General features: G+C 44.7%; 1 protein-coding gene and 1 long non-coding RNA gene across 6 annotated transcripts in view; both read left to right on the forward strand.

Annotated features, from left to right (window-relative positions):
• The first annotated feature begins 1,901 nt into the window (after positions 1-1,901).
• LOC128341090 (uncharacterized) lies at positions 1,902-14,267 on the forward strand. 3 transcript variants are annotated; one of them, XR_008314197.1, is made up of 4 exons: positions 1,902-2,099; positions 3,327-4,078; positions 10,055-10,233; positions 11,937-14,267. It is a non-coding gene; the product is annotated as an uncharacterized LOC128341090 (long non-coding RNA). The 3 variants fall into 3 exon arrangements; XR_008314198.1 differs by lacking the exons at positions 1,902-2,099; positions 3,327-4,078 and adding an exon at positions 9,394-9,775; XR_008314199.1 differs by lacking the exons at positions 1,902-2,099; positions 3,327-4,078; positions 10,055-10,233 and adding an exon at positions 9,394-9,775.
• A 5,307-nt stretch (positions 14,268-19,574) lies between these two features.
• Positions 19,575-24,259, forward strand: part of SNX6 (sorting nexin 6) — a 40,851-nt gene continuing 36,166 nt past the window's right edge. For 2 of the 3 annotated variants that reach the window (XM_053287163.1, XM_053287165.1), the window contains exons 1-2: positions 19,575-19,716; positions 19,921-19,968. In XM_053287163.1, the coding sequence (XP_053143138.1) occupies positions 19,711-19,716; positions 19,921-19,968 (54 nt within the window). In that variant the 5' untranslated portion in view covers positions 19,575-19,710. Of the gene's footprint in view, positions 19,717-19,920; positions 19,969-20,150; positions 20,273-24,259 lie in introns of those variants that run through there. The other variant, XM_053287164.1, reaches the window with a different exon arrangement.

Here is a 24,259-nt window from a genome sequence, read left to right on the forward strand (position 1 = left end):
CACACACACCTCCCGCAAGTTTCTGATGTTAAAAAAGCACACTCTTTGATTGTCACACACAACATTGTATGGCCAAAATACTAACATTTTCAGAATGTCAAAAAATGTGGGTTTGGGGTACATGGTACCAAAACTGTTAGAGCCAGCCTGTTCCCAAATAAGTTAAGCCTCCTATTATTTCAACCCAAAGGTAAATATGGGAAGTAAATTCCAGGATTGACCAAATCATTGGATGATAGAAATCTGCACTCACAACTATGTAGTTACTGTACAGTATGGCACTTAAAATATATTCAAAATATACAATGAAAAATGCATTTGCAGTTAGGATGTGTTTTATTTTGCTGCTGGTACCAAGAAAAATAACTGAATTTCAATCTGTTTCCTGGAATTTCACAAATCTCTGTTTTTGGCAGGGATAATAATAATAATAACTTAACCGGGCGCAGAGCATCTGCGCCTCTAGTTCACCGCCGCCGCCGCCATCCACCGCTGTTACTGTTTTCTTCGCTTCCTCTGCCTCGCGCGCCAGCCAGCCTCTGCTGCTGTTTCCCCCGCTCGCCCGCCAGTCACTACTTCCCCCACCCGCTTGCTGCTGCCGTTTTCTTCCCAGCTGGCCACCTGCCCGCTTCCCCACCTGGCAGTAAATTGGCCCACTAAATATTGAATGAAATATTGTTAAAATAGAATCATTGTACATCAGCCATAGGGGATCAGGAACTCCCACCATGATTGTGGGGGGTGCAGGGCAGGTGTAGTTTAACCCTTTCCTTTTCTGTATTTCCCCGATAAAAATGTCCTGCAAATTGTTTGTCAGGACAAACCCACAGGTTCCATGATTTGGTCCCACACAAGAGATATTTTTTGGGGTGTGTGTGGTGGGGTTTGTTTTTGAAAACTCATAGCAAGTGCTGGTAGAAAGGGCGCTGCTTCCCCAGACACAGCGGGCACCTTGCTTCTTCCCCCCACTGGCCAGCCAGCCAAGCTCTCCAAAATAGGTGCATGTCTCTTTCCCTGACAATGGTGCACGTCTCTTTCCCTGACAATGCAGTATGCAGAAGAGTACTGGCCAGCACTTCCCCTAGTGGCAGCCATCCCCACTTCCTCGCCTGGTGAGCCCAGCTGAGCAGGATGCTTTTCCAGGTGGCATGCACACACCACTACCGCTTACTTCCCTGCCAGGCCTGGCTGAGTGCTCCAATGTTCAGAGTGCTCGGCTGGGCCTGGAGGAGGTGGAAGCAGCAGCGGCGCGTGCGCACCGCCTGGACAAGAATTCTGCTTCCACCTCCTCCAGGTCTGGCCAAGCGCTTTGAACTTTGGAGCATTTGGCTGGGCCTGGTGGGGGAGGAAGCAGGGCCAGCGCACCTGCTCCGCCTGGACAAGTGTACTGCTTGGCTGGGCTCACTGAGTGAGGAAGTGGGGTGTGGATGCTGCCAGGAAAAATGCCCCTCCCCCTTCTGAGTGCTGACCAGTGGTTGGAAAGAAGCAAGGTGCCGCATTGCCAGGGAAGGAGGTGTGCAACTATTTTGGAGTGCTTGGTCGGCTGGCCGGAGGTGGCGATGGTGGAGAAGAAGCAGGGCACCAGCTGTGTCTCAGCAAGTGGTGCTATTTCTTCCGGCACTTGATGCTAGCCCCCCCGCTTCTTAAATAAATCATTTTCTCTTACTTTTCAAAGCCAACAACATGTGCAACGAGACAGTTACACACACACATGGCCCAGTGACAGTTGCACTATTACTCGCTTGTGCTAACCAAAACGGCAATTTCCTTTTTGGTCATATTCCAGAAAAGATGACGGTGTCCCCTCTCTGGCTTCTCTGATTGGGCTGCCTAAACAGTCAATCAGCCTATTTCCTATCTGATTGGTTGCAAGGCAGTCAAAAGCAAGCTCTCCAGTTGGCTCCTGCCTCAATACTAAATCAAATTTTAAATGTTCTGTCTCTTTTGATTAGTACTTTTAGGGCACTGGTAGGCACCCACCTTACAAAGTTATGGGCTGCAGCCTGGACCCAGGGAACACAGAGGGACCGGGAGGCAGTACTGAGACCTAAAATGGTGGTGAGAGCCAGCCAAGATAAAATGGCTGACAGATTTTTCAGGTGGGTACCTCCCACTTTGCCCACAGGTAAAAGCTGCCCCTGAGCAATGGGTCATGATAACCCAGGCTGCAACCTATTTTAGGAGAGATTCAATCAGAGATCAGCAATGGCTGTTAGAAGCAATGCACTGACAATCTGTGGACGGTCGGTCCAGACAGCTGCCAAGTGGTCAGTGTAATATCTTGCAGGTTGGATTGACTTGATGTAGATTTATTTATTTATTTGACACATTAGTATACTGCTAAAAAACGTGCATCTCATGGTGGTTTATACAAAAGTTAAAGCAATAAAACCACAATTAAAACTAAATAAATAATAACAGCAAGATCAATTTACAGCTAGCCAAAGCCTTGATTAAATAAATGTGTCTTAAGAGTGCTTCTAAAGGCTGCTAGAGTTGGTTAAGCTATAGAGAAGGCCTGATTCTGAGTCACCACTAGATGAGCTAGGTGCAACCGCAGGAGGACCTCTCTAGAAGATTTTAATAAGCAGTGGGGTTCATGAAGAAGGAAGCATTCTCTTAAATATCCTGGGCCCAAGCTGTTTAAGGCTCTAGTGGTGATTACCAGTACTTTATTTTTTGCCTGGAAGCAGGGGCATAGCAAGGTTGGAGTGGGCCCAGAGACAAGATTTTAAAATGCCCCCCCGCCCCCCAAAGCATTTTGTAAATTGTGGACGATGCAAGTCATTTAATGGTACTAGAGAAAGACATGGTGTTCTGGTAGCTCCAGGTCTTAACACTCACATCAATTTCGGAGGATGAATACAACTGAAGGAAGCCCGGGCGGGTGCACGGCTGGGGGAGTCAGTCATGTGACTTGCCTCTGGGAGCCCCCAGACAACTGTCGCCTCTTGCCCTATTATAGTTACGCCCCTGCCTGGAAGCATATTGGCAGCCAGTACAACATATTAGAATAGGAATAATATGGTCTTTTTGGGTTGTCCCGGAGACCAGCCTGGCTGCTGCATTTTGCCCTAAGTGAAGCTTTCAGACTACTTACAAAGGCACCCACACATAGAATGCATTTAGCAGTCACGTTTGGAGGTACCGTGTTTCCCCGAAAATAAGACAGTGTCTTATATTAATTTTAGCCCAAAAAAATGCACTAGGGCAATTAGCGGTACATCAGAAATTACTGCTAGGTCTTACTTTCGGGGTAGGTCTTACTTTCGGGGAAACAGGGTAACTAGCATTTGTACCACTGTTTTTATATCTTTCTCCTTCAGAAACAGCTGTAGCTGGCGTTATCAGCCAACTCTGATAAAACCTGAAAAACCAAAGAGATCCGTGGCTGTGTGTGGCGTGTGGCTCAAGGAGTACTCCCAGACTATGTAACATAGGAGGAAGTATGGAGCCTTATGAGACTCCAAACAAAAGCTTTCGTTTTGAAGAGCAGTAGTCTCCAAGTGACACCATCTGGAATCTCCCTGAGAGATAGGAACAGAGCCACTGTAAAACAGTGCCTCCCACTCCCAACTCTTGATCCAGAAGAATAACATGGTCTGAAAGCCACAGAGAGATCCAAAAGGACCAGCAGTCAGACACCTTCTGTTGATTCCTAATTGGACCTCATCCATCAGGCTGATCAAGGCAGTCTCAAGCCCACAGCCTGCCTGAGAGCTGATTTGAAATGGGTCCAGATAATCCGTTCCCCTCAAGATTGTCACCATGCTGTCTTTATAGTACAAGATAGGTGTAATTCCTTTTGGTAATACGGAAGAGCACAACTTTATTTGGAGCAATGCCTATAGAATTAGCCTCTTTCATTTTTTTAAATATGAGAACTATCTGTGTCTTCCTTGTTTCCAGCATCCTTCACATTGAAAATGGTGGATTGGTCACAATTTCTGAGAGAAGATACCTAAGAAAGAAGAAAGAAATGTCTAAATATTTCTTGCACAAGCTTTCTATTTCCATCTATATGGTTGAGGAGGAGTCATTTTGTTTGGGGAGAAACTCATACTCCCTTTCTATAGATGTAAGCAAAATTAGAGTAACTGAACAAAATTATGTTCCAGAATTTTTTTTTTCTAAACTATGTCCAAAAAATCAACTGTACTGCTAACTACATTATATCTTTTGGTTGAGCCTTTTAGTAAATAAGTGGGTAAGCCAGTAATGAAGGCAATAACATTGTGTAATAGAGCTCTGAATTATTATTTTGAAGGATCAGACTGTAGCTGGTTTAGGGTCAAACTAGGCACAATGTTAACTAGAAGCACTATGCAGTGTGTGCTTGTTCCTTCTGCATAAAATACCATATACGTAGGGCCCTGATACATACTGGGACCATGATGGAAAGATGTGAGATATACTAAACCCTTTGACTTGCTGTGGTCTCAGTCCAGATCAGGCCCCGATGAACTGTTTTACACAAACCTGCAACTACAAACTATGAGCTTAAAACAACATCTAGTTTTGTTGTGAAAGAGAAACTCAAGAATGTAGTACACCGCTCTGGGCTCCTTGGAGGAAGAGCGGGATATAAATGTAATAATAATAATGATAATAATAATAATATCCAAAAGACCTTGAAGAGCACCTCAATACCATAGGGGCCACAGAAATAACCATCAGCCAATTACAAAAAGCAGCTTTACTGGGAACAGCCTATATTCTGCAACGATATCTATAACAACAGCAACAACATTGACAATAAAATTCAGCCATCCTAGGTCCTTGGGAAGGACTCGATGTCTGGATAAAACAAACCAGTCAATAACACCTGTCTGACTCTGTAAATAAATAAATAAATAAATAAATAAATAAATAAATAAATAATAGTTTGACCCTCAGAGGTTGAGCTAAACATTACTGTAGTTTGTAAAATCAGGACTGTGCGTGGTCTGTGCTACAAAAATTAAAAATTCTTCACTAAGGAGTCCCATTTCCAGCAGCCTATAAATGACATAGTAAGGCTATTCACAAGATCGTCCCTAGGGCAGGAAGGCAGGGAGAAACCTACCATCCCCCCAGACAATAAATGGTTTTCTGCGCAGCTCAAACTCCTGCATGAGCGACACTGCTTCGAGCAGGGCAAATCTCTGCAGGCCTTTGAGAAAGTTAGTCCTGGCCTCTGGATATCCCACAATGCACTACATGATGAGTGTGGTGCATTGGTGGAATCCCCCTTGAGTCGGGAGCTCTAGGCACCCAACTCTTTATGCGCTCAGGCTGCAAGCAGCCTGAGCACACTAGAGGTGTGCATGGAACCGCGGAACTGCGGTCCGGCACTGGGGTGGGGGGTTCCTTTAAGAGCGGGGGGAGGGTTTACTTACCCCTCCTGCCGCTTTCCCCCTCCGGCGCCCGTAGTTGTTAATAATTGGGGCGGCAGGATACCTCCCTGCCGCCCCTTCTCCCTTTGGCTGCTGCTGTGCTACGCTGCAAAAGGCTTCAATAAGCCTTTTGTGCACGCGCACTTTGCACGCGCTCTTCATGTCTCCGCGATGTGCGTGTGTGCAAAAGCTTTTTGTGCACACGCACGTTGCACATGCTCTTCACGTCTCCGCGACGTGCGCGTGCGCAAAAGGCTTATTGAAGCCTTTTGCAGCGTAGCGCAGCAGCCAAACGGGAGAAGGGGCGGCAGGGAGGTATCCTGCCGCCCCAATTATTAACAGAACTACGGGCGCCGGAGGGGGAAAGCGGCGGGAGGGGTGAGTAAACCCTCCCCCGCTCTTAAAGGAACCCCCACCCCGAATCACCCAAACCCTGAACCACCCATGTCCAGACCGGTCCGGAGGCCTGTAGAATAGCCTCCGGAACGGTCCGGGCTCATCACTAGAGCACACACACAATCCAAGCCCCGAGGTGGAGGGCATGCTCATGCCCTCTAACCCTGGTAAAAAGGCCAGATAAAAACTTCAGGCTGCCCAAGCCTAGTAGTCAAGCCTAAGCTGGGCTGCCTTTGCATGTAGTTGCCAAGGAGCCCTTGTCCCTTGAGAACAGATTATCCAATGACTCTGGAGGCTGCAGTGAGTACGCAGGGAAAGCAGCTTCTGTTCCTACACCTGTGTGAGCTCTGGATGATAGCCTATGCGTTGAGTAGTTTGACACTGTCTTCCTTATCCCATCTCAACTGTGAGAAAGGCATGGAGATATCCTGCCATTTTTATGTTGCCTTGGGCTCTTTTCTAGAAAGGTGACTAAGAAATTTTATTAATAAGTAATGTCACAGGCTGTGCCTGCCTACACAACCTTATGTTTATCTTCTGGTTCCTATCTGATGTTACCTCAGGAACATGGAAGCAGCTGTAGTATGTCTTCTTCCATACATCTCCATTCCATCTCTAGTGGCTGCAGTATTGCCCCAACTCCTGAGAGAGAGCTCTGGCATGAAAAACAGCTGTCTTACTGGACCTTTCAAATTACTCAGATTTGCAAAGTCACTCCAGTGGCACTCGAAAGTGAGATATTGCAGCACCTTGCAAACAAGAATTGTATGAGTTAAAGAGACATAGCTCCCTGTTGCTATTAGGACTTTTCAGAAAAGTACATCCTCACAAGATACTGCAAAGGGGGAGGGGGCATAACTAGGGATGTGCACGAATGGTCTTCGGCACCGGCGGGGGTAGTACTTTAAGGGTGGGGGAGGGTGTACTCACAGCGCCGGCGCTCTGTAAATTTCAAGCCCATCGGGGTGGCAGCGGTCCTCCCTGCTGCTCCGTTCCCCCTGTCGGCCAGAAGTGGCCGGAAGTTGCAAGCACGCGTGCGCCCATCGTGTGTGCGTGCGCCTGTCTGCTGTGCATGCGCACACACGACGGGCGCACGCGCACTCGCAACTTCCGGCCACTTCTGGCCGACGGGGGGAACGGGGCGGCAGGGAGGAACGCTGCTGCCCCGAGGGGCTTGAAATTTACAGAGCGCCCGTGGGGGAAACACGGTGGGGGGGTGAGTACACCCTCCCCCGCCCTTAAAGTACTACCCCCGTTGGTGCCGAAACACCAAATACCGCCCCAGCGCCGAAACGTTTTGGAGGCCTTTACAATGGCCTCCAAAACGTTTCGGGCACATGCCTAGGCTTAACTCCCTCCCCCCCCCGCTCCAATGAAAGGTGCTCCAGGCCCCTGATAATCAGCCAAGATTATCAGGGGCCTGGAGCACCTTTTTTATGAGGCAAGGCTACAGCATCTAGGGCAGAGGCGTAACTAGGGAAAACGGCGCCCGGGGCAAGCACTGAAATGGCGCCCCCCCCCACCGTCCCCCAACATACTACATTATACTTAGGTTTTTCCTCACAAGCGCCCGCCGACGCCGCCAAGCCAGGCCACTGACTGGCCACCAGGCGCCAGCAAAGCAATGGGGGGGCGCGGGCAGTGCAGAAGGGACCGCTCATGGGGGAAGGGGCGCCGACACGCTCCCTTGACTGCTGCAGCGCTGCTGCACTGAGCAGGAAACATTTGTATTAACAAAAAATAAAAAATAATAATAAAATATTTTTTGTCATGGCGGCGCCCCCCACGTGACCAGAAAAGATGGCGCCCGGGGCACGTGCCCCCCCTGCCCCCCCTATAGTTACGCCTCTGATCTAGGGTTCTTTAGTTTGGAAAAGAGGCAACTATGGAGAGACATGCTCGAGGTATATAAAATTATGCATGGAGTAGATAAAAACACAGAGAGCTCTGTGGGCACCAGGAGTTGAAATCAACTTGACAGCACACTTTACCTTTATAGAAAATGGTCAGAGATAACACTCCCCTTCCGCAACACTAGAACCAGGGGCTATCCCATGAAACTGAAAGTCAGAAAATTTAGGACTGACAAAAGGAAGTACTTTTTCATACAGCACATAATTAATCTATGGAATTCTCTGCCACGGGTTGTAGTGATGGCCACTAGCTAAAAAGGGACTTAGATAAATTCATGGAGGACAGGTCTATCAGGACAGGCCAACTCCAGCCTCAGAGACAAGCCTTTAAGTACCAGCTGCAGGGGAGCAACAGCAGGAGAGAGGGCATGCCCTCACCTCTTGCTTGTAGGCTTCCCAGAGGCTTCTGGTGGGCCACTGTGTGAAACAGGATGCTGGACTAGATGGGCCTTGGGTCTGATCCAGCAGAACTGTCCTTATATTCTTATGCTCTTATGCTTTTTTTGCTTAACCAGTGAGGTAATGTTGGAAGGAAAGACAATCTAGATGGAAAAATACCCAGGAGAGGGTCATATATGCAAAGTAAGTTTGCATACTTTAACATTAACAAATTCATAAACTACATTTTGCTAGTGCTAAAATATGCAAACTTTTATTTTGCTTTAAACATGCAATACAGCCACATTCCATTACCAGACTTGGTCATTTTAGAACCATGGATGTAGAATGTAACTCTTTTGCTAGGGCAGAGTTAACAGTATGCAAACAAGCTGTGTGCATTCTTGCATGCATGTTTTTGTACAAAAGAGAAACCGAATCAAGAGAATCTGAAATAATGATTCTAAGTCCCTGGCTGGCTTCTGATGTAACGAACACTGATTGCTTTCAAGATTTTATCGAGTGTCTACAGAACAACAGCATTTCATCTGTGATTTGTGCTATCCCATAAAACACCATTTTTGTTGTCCAGATAGTCAGACTTGAAAGCACTAGCGGAATAGCTTGTGTAATGAGCAAAGGTGTAGACAGATCATAGCACAACTTGTCTGGGTCTGAAGAGGAGAGGATTTCTGTATAGGTAGTGATGTGTTGGAAGCTTGGTTCCCCAGGGCACATCCTGCCTTTCACACCTGAGTGCACCTTTGCCACTTTACTTCCAGTCATTGCCCTTTGCAGGTTTGTTGTTGTTGTTGTTGTTGTAATGAGGTCAATTTTATTGCCACTACAATCTTCTACCCTGCCTTTTATTTTTCAGTGTGCAGCCAAAGTGGCAAATCTACAACACTTCAATCCACCTCCTCCTCCTCTCTCCCCACTGTGTTCCCTCCAGGCATATATTGCTTATTTTCCCTCCAGTGATCATGCTATATCACTTGTTCTCCCCCACCACAACTCAACTAATCACAAGAGGGCAAGAACACCAATTACACACAACATTTTAAAAAGCAGGGGACGGAAATGGTGGTTTCAACAACACAATCTAAACATGTTTGCTTGGGAATAAGCCCCACTTTATTCACTGGGGCTTACTCCTAGGAAAGTGTGCTTAGGACGGTTTCAGCTGGAGGAAACTAAAGGAAGAGTTTAGCAAGCAGCAACATCATCCAAAGAAGCAAAACCAAATCAAATACACCTTTCTTTTTAAACAAACAAAACTGGCATACTTCTAATCAGCACAGTTGTAATTAAACAACACCCCTGCCCCACTCTGAGCTCCATGGGGAGGATGCTGCTCAGAAGTGCATGACAACAGAATTTAAATTTTAGAACAATCAGACTTATTGCAATCATCATTCTTTCTGCACACGTCCCTGTGTAGTGATAGTCAGGATTGAGGGAGGACTAGGCCTCAATTAGAGTAACTGCTTGGAAGGCGGGCCTCTCCAAATAGGGAAGAAAGCCCTGGAGAATCAAATCCCTGTCACCAATCCAGACAGAGGGGCAGAGTTTACTGGACAACAGCCTATAGAGAGGGTAGGGAGAGGATTCTGCCCTGGAGGCCTCCAAGTGAAGTCTGACCAGGGACTACTGTAAAGAAAGGGAGACTAACAGCCTTGGGCTGGGAATCAACTAGGAGATCCTTACCTGGAAGTAAGTAGCAATAGCAATAGCACTTACATTTATATACCGCTCTATAGCTGGAAGCTCTCTAAGCGGTTTACAATGATTTAGCAGTTTTTAGGCAGGATAGGGACCAGTCTAGCTAGACGCATCAGGGAATTCTTTTTTAACAGCTTGGATCTGACTGACTGCATGGTTCTTGTAGTTCCTAGGGAAGGATTTTACTTGAATAGAAGCAGCAATTGTTGATGCTGCTATAGTTTTCCTTATCACCAAATTATTAACAGATTCTTGTTTTTGTTGTTATAGAGTGCCACTCCTTATTGGGTCCTGCCCCAGTCACATGCTCCTGAAGGCCTAAGACTGCTCAAGACTTTCTTGTAGGGAGAATAGAATATTCTCCAGAATATTCTCTTGGAAGGGTGAATCTGCTCATATTAAAAAGTGGATGGTGGCAGCCTACCTGGGATTCCTCACAGCTAGAGGAGGTATTTTTTATTCCCCCAGTTTTGATCATTACACCATGATAAGCACTTTGGGGTGATGGGGACAATGGGAGGGACCAACAACCAACTAGGAATGTTCTGCCCCTCATGTGAGTGGGAAAGAGTGGCATGAGTGCAAAAAAGAAACCTGCAAGAACTCTTGCATGTGGAAGCTTCATTTCTCTTCAACATGCAGTTCAATGGAGACCCATGGAACTAAAAAGAAACAGAAACGGAGCTCTTTGACTGTAAGCACTCCTTGTAACAAACCAGTATTTATTGTTGTGTAGAACCACAGCATATTCCAGTATATTCCAACCATAGTTTGTAAACAATCCAGGATATCAAACTGGGAACTGATCCTGGCTCAACAGCTTGGTTTATTCAGAAAGTCTGCTCAGAACAAACGAGGATTTGTCATTTCATACAAACCCGGCAAATCTTGGTTTGCCAGGTTTGTACACAATGACAAATCTCAGTACTTTTTAACAAAAAATGGAAGCGGCAAATTTCTTTTCTTCACATGCAAAGGGGAGGGGGCAGCAGCACATGAACCTGAGGTTTGTACTAGTAATGTTAAACATAGTTTATTTGTAATGGCTTATATGGGTAAAAAGTTTACTTGGGTCTGAATCCAGCCAATGTTTGGCCTCCCTTGCTTAGTGGAAGGTTCTTTGTGCTGAGTCTGTACCGCCAAAGCAAAAATAAAAAAATAAAAAGAGGGTTCTACAATTGATAATACTTTGCCTGTACTTGAACTCTCAAAAGATGCAAGATCTTTCCGCTATTATTTAGGTCAGTTTTTGGTTGCTGAGATTACGCCAATAAGCTTCTTATTATAGCATGGCATTTTACACTAGCAGTTTTTATTACTAAGTACTGTTCATTCTCTGTGGACCACTGATGGGGGTGTTCTTTGTTACCCAAAATACATACACCGGTATGGCAGACACAATGATTTGTGAGTGGGCAAATGTGTACAGGAATGTGTCTGGAAAAATTATTATACAAATAAAAGGGTGGCATTAGGCAGCTCTGGCTTGTTCATAGCAGTGCCAGGCACTCTCTATCTTCTTCCTTTCCCCCTCCTCCTGTGTCAACTGTTCTTTGGAGTTGCTCAGGGCTGCCGAGGTTTGTAAAGCAGTGCAGTTGGCACTTTTCTGCAGCACAGGGTTGCGAGAAAGGCAATAAAGCTGAGCCAGGTCATCCTTTTAAAAAGAGGTTTTTAACTATCACATTCACAGTCCAGCAAATCTTGTTACTGCTTGAGATTTTCCTCACACTCAAAGTCACACATTTATTTATTAAAAGCTTGTTTAATATATAAGCCCGCTCACTCCCTGACATATTAACTTTGAACACCTGGGGTTTGTAAACAAGAACTGTGTGATTTAAAGAGTAGCCTCTCATTGCTATTAGACCTTTTTTTAAAAGGGAAAAAAGCACTTTCCCTCCAAAGGTGCTTCAAAGGGGGAAGATAACAAAAACCACCTCATTTCCTGCTATGTGGTAGCTTGTGAAAACAGGAAGCCAGTTGTGCACCATGCACTATCCACACTCATCAGACACTAAGAAAGGCAGAGCACTAAGATGGACTGAAGGGGCAGAGAAAGGCAGAGCACTAAGATGGACTGAAGGGGTGAAAAAGTGCTGCTCCTAACTGTTGCCATAAATAAGACCTGGATGTTCCTTTTCTGTACCTTCAGATTCATTTGCAGCAGAAAACAAGAGAAAGACTGTAAAGAAGTTTATACCACTCAGTTCAGGTCTACTGAGGGACAATCCAGCAACAAGTCCATTCCTGGGCCATGTAGAGGTTAGTCTAGCAATTCTACAGTGACATCACCATTTTCCTGTCCAGCTTTCCTGCTTGGTTGTGGATTAGAGAGCAATGTGCAACTGAACCAAGATACAGATCTGCACCAAGATATGGATCTTGAGAGTTGACCAAATATTGACATATGACCGATTATCATCTCACCAACTGTTTTTGCAGACATAACCAAAGCCCAAGGATTCCTATATGCAGTGCATTCCATGCAAAAGAGGGTTTTGCCAACTTTCTCATATGTCAATGAAAGCTCTTCAGGATACAGTCAGAAGGAGTCTTTGAAATAGTAAGATAAAGCACAATAAGTTGTAGTAATCACTTTTAAGTGGCAGGGATGCCTGGAGTAAGAGGACATCAATCATATTCTTGGAGCTTATACACAGAATAACATTGCTGAGAAAGTTGGTTTTGGAGAGCCCTTTTGGGGGGGGGGTATGAACTTCTGGAAGATGAAACCAACTGAAGGACCTGGAGCCAAGAATGGTGGTGCCAGTTCATTCCAATACAATTTTGTTCCCTCTATTTATCTGCTCTTCAGAAAATGTTAGGTCTTCCAGTTCTCCAGACCAGAGGCTTCTTACCCTAGAAAGGAAAGGGAAAGAATGCAGCAATTCATGCAAGGTTTCTTTCTGTTCATCTCCAAAACTAGTCCTAAAACTGTGAGGCAGGCTTCCTCAAAGAGGCTCAAGCAATTGCCAGGAGTGGCACAACTTGCTTCTTAAATTTTCCCCTCTGCCTGATTTTGTGTATTTCTCACTTGGGCTTAGAAGTAAAGGCTCTGTCAGATATTTGTGATCCTATGGGAGTTTGGGGAAAAGATGAAAAATGTGTTTAAAATCACCCGCTTACCCATTTCTTTTGTGGGTTGGGTGGTATGTAGCAACCATCATGCCCTACCACCCAACCCACTTTGGTATCCTTAGGAGCTACCCATGGGGAACAATGGGGTGTTTTGAATTTCCCCATTGTCCGTTATGGCTGGAACAAGCTGCACTCATAGAGTACACCACACACAAGTTTTGCATTGTAGTTTGCAATGTATTTTGCAATCCTGCCTCGAAAAACACTGCAGAAGCACACAGTAAAAATCTGTTCCTTCCAACACAGAAAAAAACCACACATTTCAAACACAGTCCAAAAATGATCCCCCCCCCAAAAAAACCCCAAAATTTCACCGACCCAGAATCCGCCGCCAGTCAAAGTGCCTACGCTGCAGTAACATCATTGGCACATAAATAAACAACGGGCTTTTAATTAGATTTATGGTTTTAATTGTTAATGTTGGTTTTAAATTACTTTAATGTTAATGATTTTAATGTTTAAATGATTTTGTTTAAGTGATTTAATGTTTTTAATGATTTTAATTGTAAACTGCCCAGAGACACAAGTTTTGGGCGGTATAAAAATATGTTGAATAAATAAAGTAAGTTGCTTTCTCACAAACAATTATGACTCCTTAAATTACTTGCTAGCATTGCAACAGCTGCCACAGCAGCACCCTTTCTTAGCAGCAAGCATAGCCATAAGCTCAACTAGAGCAACTTCAGCCACATTTTGACTGAGTACATCCTGTAATGCAGAGCAGACGCAAGTGTCTCAAGGTCAGACATGGAGCTCATCATAGCAATCACCAAGAAATATTACACAAACACAGAGAGCTGTCTATTTCTCACCACAAAACTATCTCACAAACAAACCAAACTACAACTCAAACGTTCAAGGCAGGCACCAAAGTTTTGCCTTTGTCAATCTGAGATCTAGCAAAACCAGACAGTTATAGCAACAACAGCACAGCATATCATGGCCACGCCACTAACAGAGATCCAGTTGGCGGGGACTATGAATGCCCTCCCTGAAGAGCTTCGCCATGCTCTCTCCCTCAGTGTTTTTAAAAAACATCTTAAAATACACCCTTTTAAGGAGGCTTTTTAATGCTCCATTTTTTGTTATACCTGGTAGGTTCTTTAGCTTTTTATAATTTTTGGGTTTTAGCTTTTAAAATAACCCTTAATTTGAACCTAATAATGATTGTGGTTTTTAATCTGACAACTTTTGTGTTTAATTTAATTAATTTTATTACTTTTATTGTATCTTATTATCTTATTGTTGTGAGCTGCCCCGTGCTTGGGGTGGGATATAAATATTTCAAATAATAATAAATAAATAAATAAATATCAATGCTGAGAAAATAAAACTTCAAAAATCAGACCTTCCTTCTCCTGTCCTGATATATCATCTTCTTCAAGAGAGGCACAGTATAAAGGCGCTCACACACATGCGTGCGTGCGTGCATGTGCGCACGCGCGCTCTCTCTCTCTCTGTGTGCCTCCTAGTCCCTTTGAATAATTTTGAATTCAAAATTCCCTCCTTTTGTGTTCCCTCCTCCTTCCCTCCAGCGAATGGAGGTACAGTTGCCCATGACAACACCTGAGTTGTATGATAAGCCAACCAAAAAGCAAGGAGATTGCAAGCCAAGCACAAGCCAGTGCCAGAAGACCATTCAGCAAGGGAAAAACACCTCCAAAATGGTGCTCAGAACATCAAAACATTTTGATTGAAACAGGGGTTGTTGTGCTCTGAGCTCAAAAGAGGTCCTTTATTTAAAGGGTGTTCTGTTTTGAGCTTGAAACACTGAAACGGCCTGTTTTGAGTTGAAATGTTTTGCCGGTGAAACCTTCTCCACACCCCTACTTTGAACCTGGAAGTTCCATAAATACATCCTGATTTATAGCATTGAGAGATCTTGCAGAGAAAGCCTGAAGAATAATTCTATTTTACACAGGCTTCCCTCACTGACCTTCAAATATATTGCTAGCACCACAGTAGGATCCCCTCTCCCAAAGGTTATTTGTATCCTCTTGGTACAGAGTGACCAATATCTTGCCATGTAGGATAGAAGGATCTCAGCCACCACCACTTCAATGATCCTTCATTGCATCTGACCTGTTTGCAACCCTCACAGATGTAAAGTCAGGCAAGCATTCAGTTAACATAACGGCTGTGTGTCAGGCTGAAAAATTTGCTATGTGGGCACATCCTTACAGCCTGAGTTTATGCATGTTTATTCAGAAGTACATCCCACTTAATTAAATGAAATCTCAAGAGAGTAAGTGTGCACAGCATTATAGCAATCCAAACACTTTGCAATTAAAGAAGTCCAATGGCTACTGTATGCTTGTCCCTAATGCACCCAATGAGCTAAGTCATTATTTGAGCCATTTTACCATAGGGAAGTAAGACTGAGAGAGAGAGAGAGAGAGAGAGAGAGCACACCTTACTTTAAGACATCACAATGAATTCATTCTGTGGGTTAGATGATACTGTATACCTATTGTGTGACTAGTGCCTGTGTGTGCTAGATTTTTCTAGAGTAAATAGCAGATGTGTGATATCCTAATCCAGATTGGGACCATAAGGAGGCAAGGGCTAAAGTTCTGTCTGTGTTGCAGTCCTCATCTGGATTGAGGCACCACTTGAAAAATCAAACCCTCAAACATAAAGTAAGGTTTGGTTAGACACATTTTTACAACCATCATATAACAGCTGTGATGAGAATGCTAGGCTAAAACTCTTCATATGTCAGCTTTTCATATGTGCAGGGACTCTCTACATGGAGGGATATTCAAACATGTAGGCTCCCTAACTGCAGTCCAAAATAGTCCAATGGAAGGCCTGTACCATGTGCTCTTTTAAAATAATAAAATAGGCCCATAATTGACCATCTGCACCAGCATCAGCAACCCATCATGGATCTGCTGGCATGGAAACAATGGGAGATTCATGGATATCTATTATGACTGCTCTCACTTATTACAGCTACTACCATACAGAAGCATTTTAAGATGTGGTGGCCCATTGGTGTCAATACCCACAATCAATCAATCAATCAATCAATCTATTTCAGTCATTGACCAAAAACATTACATTACCCAATAGCCAATCACAATTTACATAAAATGTGACAAAACTTGGCCACTACAATTGTATACTTATAATTAAAATTTGCTAAAAAAAAAAAGACTAAATAAAATTCATCTCAATGTCCTGGAAGCCTCTCAAGCAGAGGAGCAGTAAGATTTAAATGATCATCCTTGTAAAGTGCACAATGTAGGATATCATGCTCAATAGATTCAGTAACACTCAGTTCACAAGGGCAAAAGCGAGATTTATTATTTATTTATTAAATTTATACCCAGCCCAAACTTACATCTCTGAGATGTATATGGAACACCTCTAAACCTCCCAAAAAGTACCGCTGAGGGTAGCACATCTAAACACGCTAAAGACAAGGCCCGCCTAAACTTAGGAAGAGTGATGTTAATTAAATAAGTAGCCATTTTACTGCTGAAAATCTGATCTCCTAAGTACAAGCCTTTCAGAATTTTAGCAACTTCAGACTGTAAATCAGTGTCAGAAATATATTGCTTGATAACCTTCCCCGCAGTATCATGCCCTAAACTGATAAGGGTGTCAAGTGAAAGCCTGTAAAATTGAGATTTTGTTTTGACAAAGCGTCTCCAAGAGGAATAAAAAAGGTCGGTTAATACCAGATGGGCAAGTCGGGGTTGAAGAAAGACCAGTTTTAACCAGAATGCAAAAATGCACTTCCAATACTGCTTCCATTGAGCCAAGTCCTACCTCCCGCCTGATAACAACATTAGGGACACATCTAGGAAGCTGTAAAATAGCCCTAAGGAATTTTGCTTGTACAGCTTCCAGAGATACAAAATTATTATAAAGTCCAAGCTGAGCCCCATATAATAAAAGAGGATAAACCCTGGCAGTAAACAATTTAATAGCGGCCAAAATATATCATGCTCCCTTTGTAAAGTAGAATGATCTGATAGCATATGCTGAGGCTTGGGTGTTCTGCACTATGTACTTTAAGTGAGCCTGCTGATTGCCCGTATGATGAAAGACCACACCAAGATACTTAAAGGTTTTCACCTATTCCAAATAATGGCCATTCATTCTCCATTTGTGGTGTTTTGGGCACTTAGCGAAGACTAGAACTTTCAATTTTTGATAGTTTGTTTCAAGTCAGTGCCCACAGACCAGCTAAGAAGGGCCATACAAGGAGCAAGATGGAGGTGCTGGGTCGGTGACGAGGCAATTGCTGAGCGTAGAATAGGGGTTGGCAAGGCCAGTGACAGTGTTCCCTCTAACAAGGATTCCAAGATGTTGTTGAATACAACTCCCAGAATCCCCAGCTGCAATGGCTTTTGCTTGAGGGTTCTGGGAGTTGTAGTCAACAACATCTGGGAATCCTTGTTAGAGGGAATACTGGCCAGCGAGGCAGCAAACAGGGCTACTGGAGAGTAATGCTGGAGTCAGGAACGTTAGGCAAGCTGGAGCAGCAGACTCTCGAAGGAGCTTTCCAGATCAAGCTGTTATACCGGCAAAGGTTGGGCTGCAACTGAAAGGTTTATATAGGGCCAAAAAGCTTCTTCATTCCCTGGCTTCCTCCTCCCCACAAGCAGGCTTATCTGAAGAGGATGGATGGCTTTAAGTTGGGCTTAGATCAGGGCTGCTCAACTTCGGGTCTCCTGTAGATGTTGGCCTACAACTCCCATAATCCCTGGCTATTGGCCACTGTTGCAGATTATGGGAGTTGTAGTCCAAAAACAGCTGGGAGGGGCCCTAAGTTGAACAGGACTAGTCTAGAGGCAAGGTGCCTCTAAATACCAGCTGCAGGGGAGCAACAGCATGAGAGCAATTGCCTGTGGGCTTCCTCAGCAATTGTCTGTGGGCTTCCCAGAGGCATCTGGTGGGCCACTGTGTGAAATAGGAAGCTGGACTAGATGAACCTTGGGACTCATCTAGGTGAGCTGTTCTTATGTTCTTTGAGGCCCTGTGCAGTCAGGTGGATACTCCTTGCAGTAGTTCTGGATGTCGGCTTGACCAGGCACTACCACTGCTCTTAGCATTCTAGGAGTTTTTGGAGAGGATGTGAACTGGGGCTCAGAGTACAGACAGGTGTCGGATCCCCCAAGATCTCAGGTTCCTCCTGCAGGTCAGATCTGGCTGTTTTCAAGGAATGTGTCCACTGCTGAATTGTGGTCAGTCATGCCAGAGGCTTCTAAACAGGTCAGCTTCTCTTCTTCCTCAGAGAAAGTTTAATTCTGACCCTGGGTCCTGACATCATAGGAACATAGGAAGCTGCCATATACACAGTCAGAGACCATTGGTCTATCTAGCTTAGTATTGTCTTCACAGACTGGCAGCAGCATCTCCAAGGTTGCAGGCGGGAATCTCTCTCAGCCCTATCTTGGAGATGCCAGGTAGAGAACTTGAAACCTTCTGCTCTTCCCAGAGCGGCTCCATCCCCTGAGGAGAATATCTTACAGTGCTCACACTTTTAGTCTCCCATTCATATAAAGCCAGGATGGACCCTGCTTAGCTAAGAGGACAAGTCATGCTTGCTAACACAAGACCAGCTCTCCTCTCGTAGACCAGCTGGCTAGACCTGGTAGACCTGGCCTTCTAACAGAATATGGTTAGAATAAGAGTTCTGAGGTGGAAAAATACACTGTGCTTCGTCAGACTGCAGAGGGTGGACCACATTTTTGAATGCTTATCTACTTGAATGAATCCAGAATGAATATTGAAAATAGAAAATGAGCACAACAGGAATGAAATAAGACTTCTGCCTAGTGTTAAAATTTTACTTGCACAGATTTGTTTTTACACAGGGGAGCATTCAAAACTGGCCCCTCTACCTGCAGTTTGCAGTGTTATAGTCCACTCTACCTGGCCACTGCCAGAATTCCTACTACTATCCCATTCTGTTACATGTGTAGGCTGATCTACACATGCAGCAGAATGAAGGAGTAGAATGCATCATCACTTCAGATTGCAGCTGAGGAAAAAAAAATCACACTTAAAAAAAAAAAACTTCTGTAAGAATAAGTCCGTACAAATAGAAAACTTGCAAAGCAGAGAAAGGACTGAGCAAGTACCATTCTTCCTGGTGCTTCAACCTTCTTCAGACACTTCTTCAGATTTTGGGGGTTGTTTTTCATTCTAATGGGGCACAACAAAAAACTGTATTTGCTACTTGCAGAGTGAAGTGGTGCATTAGTTCCACCTCAGAATTCGGATTCAGATGCAGATTCGGGATCAGAGTCTATTGAATCCCATCAGCTGCATTCATCACACCAAGAGTTTACGTATAGCGGGATTCACGAGGCGGCAGCAGCCCAATCACCACCATCAATAAAAAAATTTATTTCCCCAATCATCACCTACGCTGTCCGCTGCTTGCTGCAACTGTCGCCACTCCGTGATCTTCCAAGGGCCTCCAGAGAGCAGCAGCCTCGTGTCCAGGCCCACCTCGTTACCTACTCCCCATGCTGCTGATGCCGCCAGCTCGCCCACCCGCCTCCATCCATCCATCTACCCACCTACCTACCGCTCCTCACGGTGTGCTGCTGCTGCTGCTGCCGCCTATGCGCCCAGCCCTTCGCTCACGGAGGACACCGTTGAGGACTAGCGCAAGCTCAGCAGCAGCAGCTGTTTGCTCCCGCCGCAGCAGCCACCGCCCCCTGTCCCCGCCTTAATCCCGCCTCTTCGGTCTGGGCTGCCTGGCGGGCTGGGCCTGCGCTTGCTGAGGGAGCGGAGCAGAGCCCAGTCAGGGGCTGGGAGCAGCCATGATGGTAGGTGCTTGGGGAGTTGCAGCAGCGGCGGCCGCCGCGGGGAGGAGGAGGAGGTGTCCGGCCGAGGGGGCGGCGGCGGCGGCGGCCCTTGGGGCTGGGTCACTAACCTGCGTGCTTTGTTCTTTCTCTCCCTCTTTCCCGGTGTGGACGCCTCTGTGTCTCCTGCCTCGCTCTCCCTCCCGCCCCCGCCCTTCCTCGGAGCAGGAAGGCTCGGACGACGGCCCAGATTTCCTTTCCGAAGAAGACCGAGGAGTAAGTGCTTTCGCCCCTGGCTGAGAAGGGCTTTCTTCCTTCTCCCGATCCGGGGCGGGGGGGGCCGCAGGGTTAAAGATGGGCGCGCGAACTAGTGGGCGTGGGGGGGGGGTTCATATGTGTGGGGCTCACTCCCCGCCCCCCAGCTGGTGGCGAGCGTGGGGGAAAGGAAGGTGGGTGGGGAAGGCGGGCTGGCTGGCGGCGTCCCCCAGGAGACTCCGCTCCTACCAACTCCCGAGGGGTCAGGTTCATGGCGATCTTCGTGCTGCCTTGGCTCGCGGAAAAAAACCTCCGGCTGTCAAGGGTGGGCTGCATGCAGAATCGCCCCGCGGTTCTGTTAGTGGCTACTTGGGCTTTCTTTCCTGTTGGGTTGGTTGGTTAAATTATCCTTTCTATTGCCCTGGCTTGTTTTCTTCTTCTTCTTCTTTTTCTAAGTGCATTTAGTATTGACTTAACTAAACCCACAGCAGGAATAATTAAGATATCATTCCCTGAGGTGAACCGAATGTGTGGCTGTAAACGCTTCAGTGTTGATGTAGCTCCTGTCGCAAAAGTGACATTGGCTTGGGAGGTTGGCTCGTTTTGTGTAGTAAGAGTGTGAACCCTTTGGGGACATGGAGCCATCTTATATTTATTATTTCTCCATGTTAACCGCTTTGGATACTTTTGTTGGAAAATGGTATATAAATGTCTGTTGCTGTTGTAATGTTTTTTGTTTTTTTAAATTCTCTTTTGGGTGGTTAGACTACACGTGGTTTCTTAATCTCTTGCATCCCCTTTTGTTTACAGGAAAGGCAAAAACAGCTTTAGTTTCTTGGGATATCTCTAAAGTACCTTGAATGCAGTCCCAAAATGCCCCTTGGGTGGAAAAATGTGTCTGAAACTCCATAAATAAACAATAATGTGGTGGTGAATGCTTTAGAAAGTCAAGCTGTGCAGGATTTTAAAAAATGTACACTTTAAGACACTTTAAATGTACTGCCTTTAAGACCCGTGGATTCACAACATGGTTTACAATCGGATAAAATACAATAGTAAAACATAGCACAAAAAGACAATAAAGACAGAGCCCAGGGGCGGGGGGGGGGGACAGCAACAGATATGAGGCCAGCTAAAATCAAATCAATTAAAAGCCTCACAGAACAACTTTACTGCTTTCTTAAAAGTTGCTAAAGAATAGGCTACTCTAAGGAGTGAGTTCCATTGTGCCACTGCAGTATGTCTGTCATCAAAAATTGATGAGAAGGCAATCCTGAACATCAAACTATATTACTTAGCAATCCTTAGTAGCACTTTTGAGTGGGCAAAACATCTTGCATATATTATTTTACAGAGTAGCTGTAATGTAACTCCTATTATTCCCATATTGCAGCTGAGGCTGAAAGGGAGTGGCTTGCCTATAGCCACTAGCAAGTTCATGCAAACTGGGGAAACAATCCTAAACTAGCTAGCATAGCTCAGCCTTTTAGCCTCTGTGCTACACCTGCTCAGTGCAACCATAGAAACTAGACTATTAATGAACACAACAGAGTTACAGATCGCTTAAGCTGAAGTAAACTGTTGTATCCCATTGAAATCAGCTTTAACTGGAGTGCTTAAGTTGAGTGAGTGCTGTTTCTGTCCCTTTTCCTGTCAGGAGCTGTATGGAGTGTCCCATCTTTCTTTCTTTGTCCAATACTTGTTGTTCTAGTAGTGTGTTGAGTGTAGTTGATGTGATTGTTTGAGTAGTGTAGGACTGTCAGGAACTCTTCACAGACACTGACTTTTTTCTCGTACTGTTTGGCATAATTTAAAGCTTCTGTCTGATTTGAAGAGAACAATAATTTTTTTGTTCTCGGCTGTACTTTGGATCATGATTTAAGATATGATCCTATATAAATCCAGGGGTACCTAAGCCCATTGACATGAATGGCTTGGAACCAGAGAACTACAAGCAGCTTGCCACTTGTGGAATGGGACTTTTTCACCTCTCTCTTCACCTTGTAGTTTCTAGGCCTGAAGATTGGGAATCCCCAGTTATATTGTGGGGTATGGTGTGGGGGTTGCCATTGGATGAGGGAGCTGGCCCCCTTGTGAACTGAAAAACCATTCCGGTCATGCAAATGTTAATGGGATCTAACCCAACGGGTACAGCTGTACCTGATTTTGCAGAAGTTTGGGCTATATGGTTCCCCTCGCTCATGGCTGAGATCGTCCTTTTTCTCAGAGGCTGAGTTGATGCGCAGGAGTTAGCAGGGTAAAGAATGGAGTGTTTTGTTTTTCAAAAGAATCCAAAACTTAACGCAGAGCATCATCTTCATACAATACATATAGTGTTAAAATTGTTTCAGAAGCATCTGGTATGCCAATCCTGAAGATGTATTTAGCATTGCCCACAATTCTAAGAGTACCTTCTCTGTGATGTTGACCCAGAGCCCTCATTTGTAGAATTGTTTGGTGGAGTAAGCTCCACATAAATTAAAAAACTGTGCTATTGTTTAGGACTTGTTCAGTTCTGCAAAGCAGGGTGGATTGATTTAAATTGCCTAGAGAGAAGATTTTAAATTGTTTTAATCAGGTTTCCCACTGACTTCTTTATATATTTCTTAAAACTCTGCAAATATCACTAAAATATGTTAACTTTACACATCAATAGAGCAGTGTTCTCCATTGTAAGGGTTGGGGGCCAGTGGCAGCTCCCATTGACCCTAAGCAATTCTAATTGCTTAGGGTTAATGAGACCTTAAGCCCTAAACAGCTTAGGTCCTGGGTATTTAAGACAGTGTCTCTTTCACCGTGAGCCCCATCGCCTATTGAGATCATCTGAAGAGGTTCCTCTGCAGTTGCCACTAGCTCCTCTGGTGGCTACACAGGGACAGGCCTTCTTGGTTGTCGACCCCAGGCTCTGGAATGCGATCCCTGCTGAAATAAGATCCTTCCCATCTTATAGGAAGAATGTTAAAGAAGTCTTTAAAGAAACATTTTTTCTCCCAAATTTTTAAAACTAGACTGTGGTTTTAAATTGTCTTAAGGCTTTTATGTCTGTTTTAATTTGTCGTGGTGTTGTAAACCACCCAGAGATGGAAGTTTGGGGCTGTATACAAATATAATTAAATAACTGTGTGTTAGTGTCCCCTCTATAACTCTCTAATTGTTTGTTGGGCCTGTTTATTGTTTGGGCCTGTGTTAAACTATGCCCAGAGCCCCCTGACACCATTTATAGATGACCATTCTCAGTGCAGTGTTTTTCCCATGGAGAAAGCACTTAGGAAGGACTACATTTGACTTCTCAGCGCTCTGTGCACACCTTCCTACATAGTGTTGGGGCTTGACAGCACTTTCTCTTAAAGTGCTCCTGCCCCCCAGCACTGGAAAAAGCATAGAACATAGCATGGGGATCAGCACAGTGGGAAATTACTCATATTGAAGGATTTTTGCCAAAGTGGCCTCCACTTGCAAAAATAGTGGACCATTTCAGTAGAGCATTTACACCAATTAGGAGGGCATATTTTGTATAATTTTTTAATTTTGTATGTTTTGTATAATTTTAATAACTGCATAATTACTAATTTATGATGTAGTACAAAATACCTGTGTTTTTACTGTAATGGATCTGCTTTCGCTCAGCACCACCACAAACAACTTGCTGTCTGTGACTTTGCACGTTTGACTTTAGTATGCATAAAAACAAGCTAAAAGCTCATACATTTCCAGAAGCAAGAGCTGGTAGTTGCTGGGCAGATCAGAGCCATTTTCATGAGCTGAAACTGAAATGAATGCGGGTGCTTGATTGGCAAGTAACTCAATGTGTGTGAGAGACTACAGTTGTAGGTGGTGTAGTTTGTTTGATGAGATTTAATTTTAACCATGTTAATTTTTAAATGAGAAATCTAATATTTCCTTTTAATAAATCATAATGGATGTGGAACTTCTTGCATGTGAGTGTAAGTAAGTGATTGAAATTATGAGTGTCGTATGAACCTGCCAGATACTGAACTGGATCATTGATCCATCTAGGTCAGTATTTTTAATACAGTACTGACTGACAGCAGCTCTTTGGGGTTTGGGACAGGGGTCTTTTCCTATTTAGAGATGCCTTGAACCCAAGACCTTCTGCTTGCAAAGCAGGTGCTCTGCCACTAAGCTATGGCCCCATCCCAAATGTCCCATTGAAAGCTTCTAAGTTATTCTGAAATAATATTTGCCCCAGGATGGAAAATGTTCTATAAGTAGTCAGATATAGGGTTGGCCATATTAGTCTTACATGGACTTGTTAATGAAACTCAATGATACAATAAATTGGCCTTTGTGG

This window comes from Hemicordylus capensis, chromosome 1, assembly GCF_027244095.1.
Source record: "Hemicordylus capensis ecotype Gifberg chromosome 1, rHemCap1.1.pri, whole genome shotgun sequence".
Taxonomy (NCBI): domain Eukaryota; kingdom Metazoa; phylum Chordata; class Lepidosauria; order Squamata; family Cordylidae; genus Hemicordylus; species Hemicordylus capensis.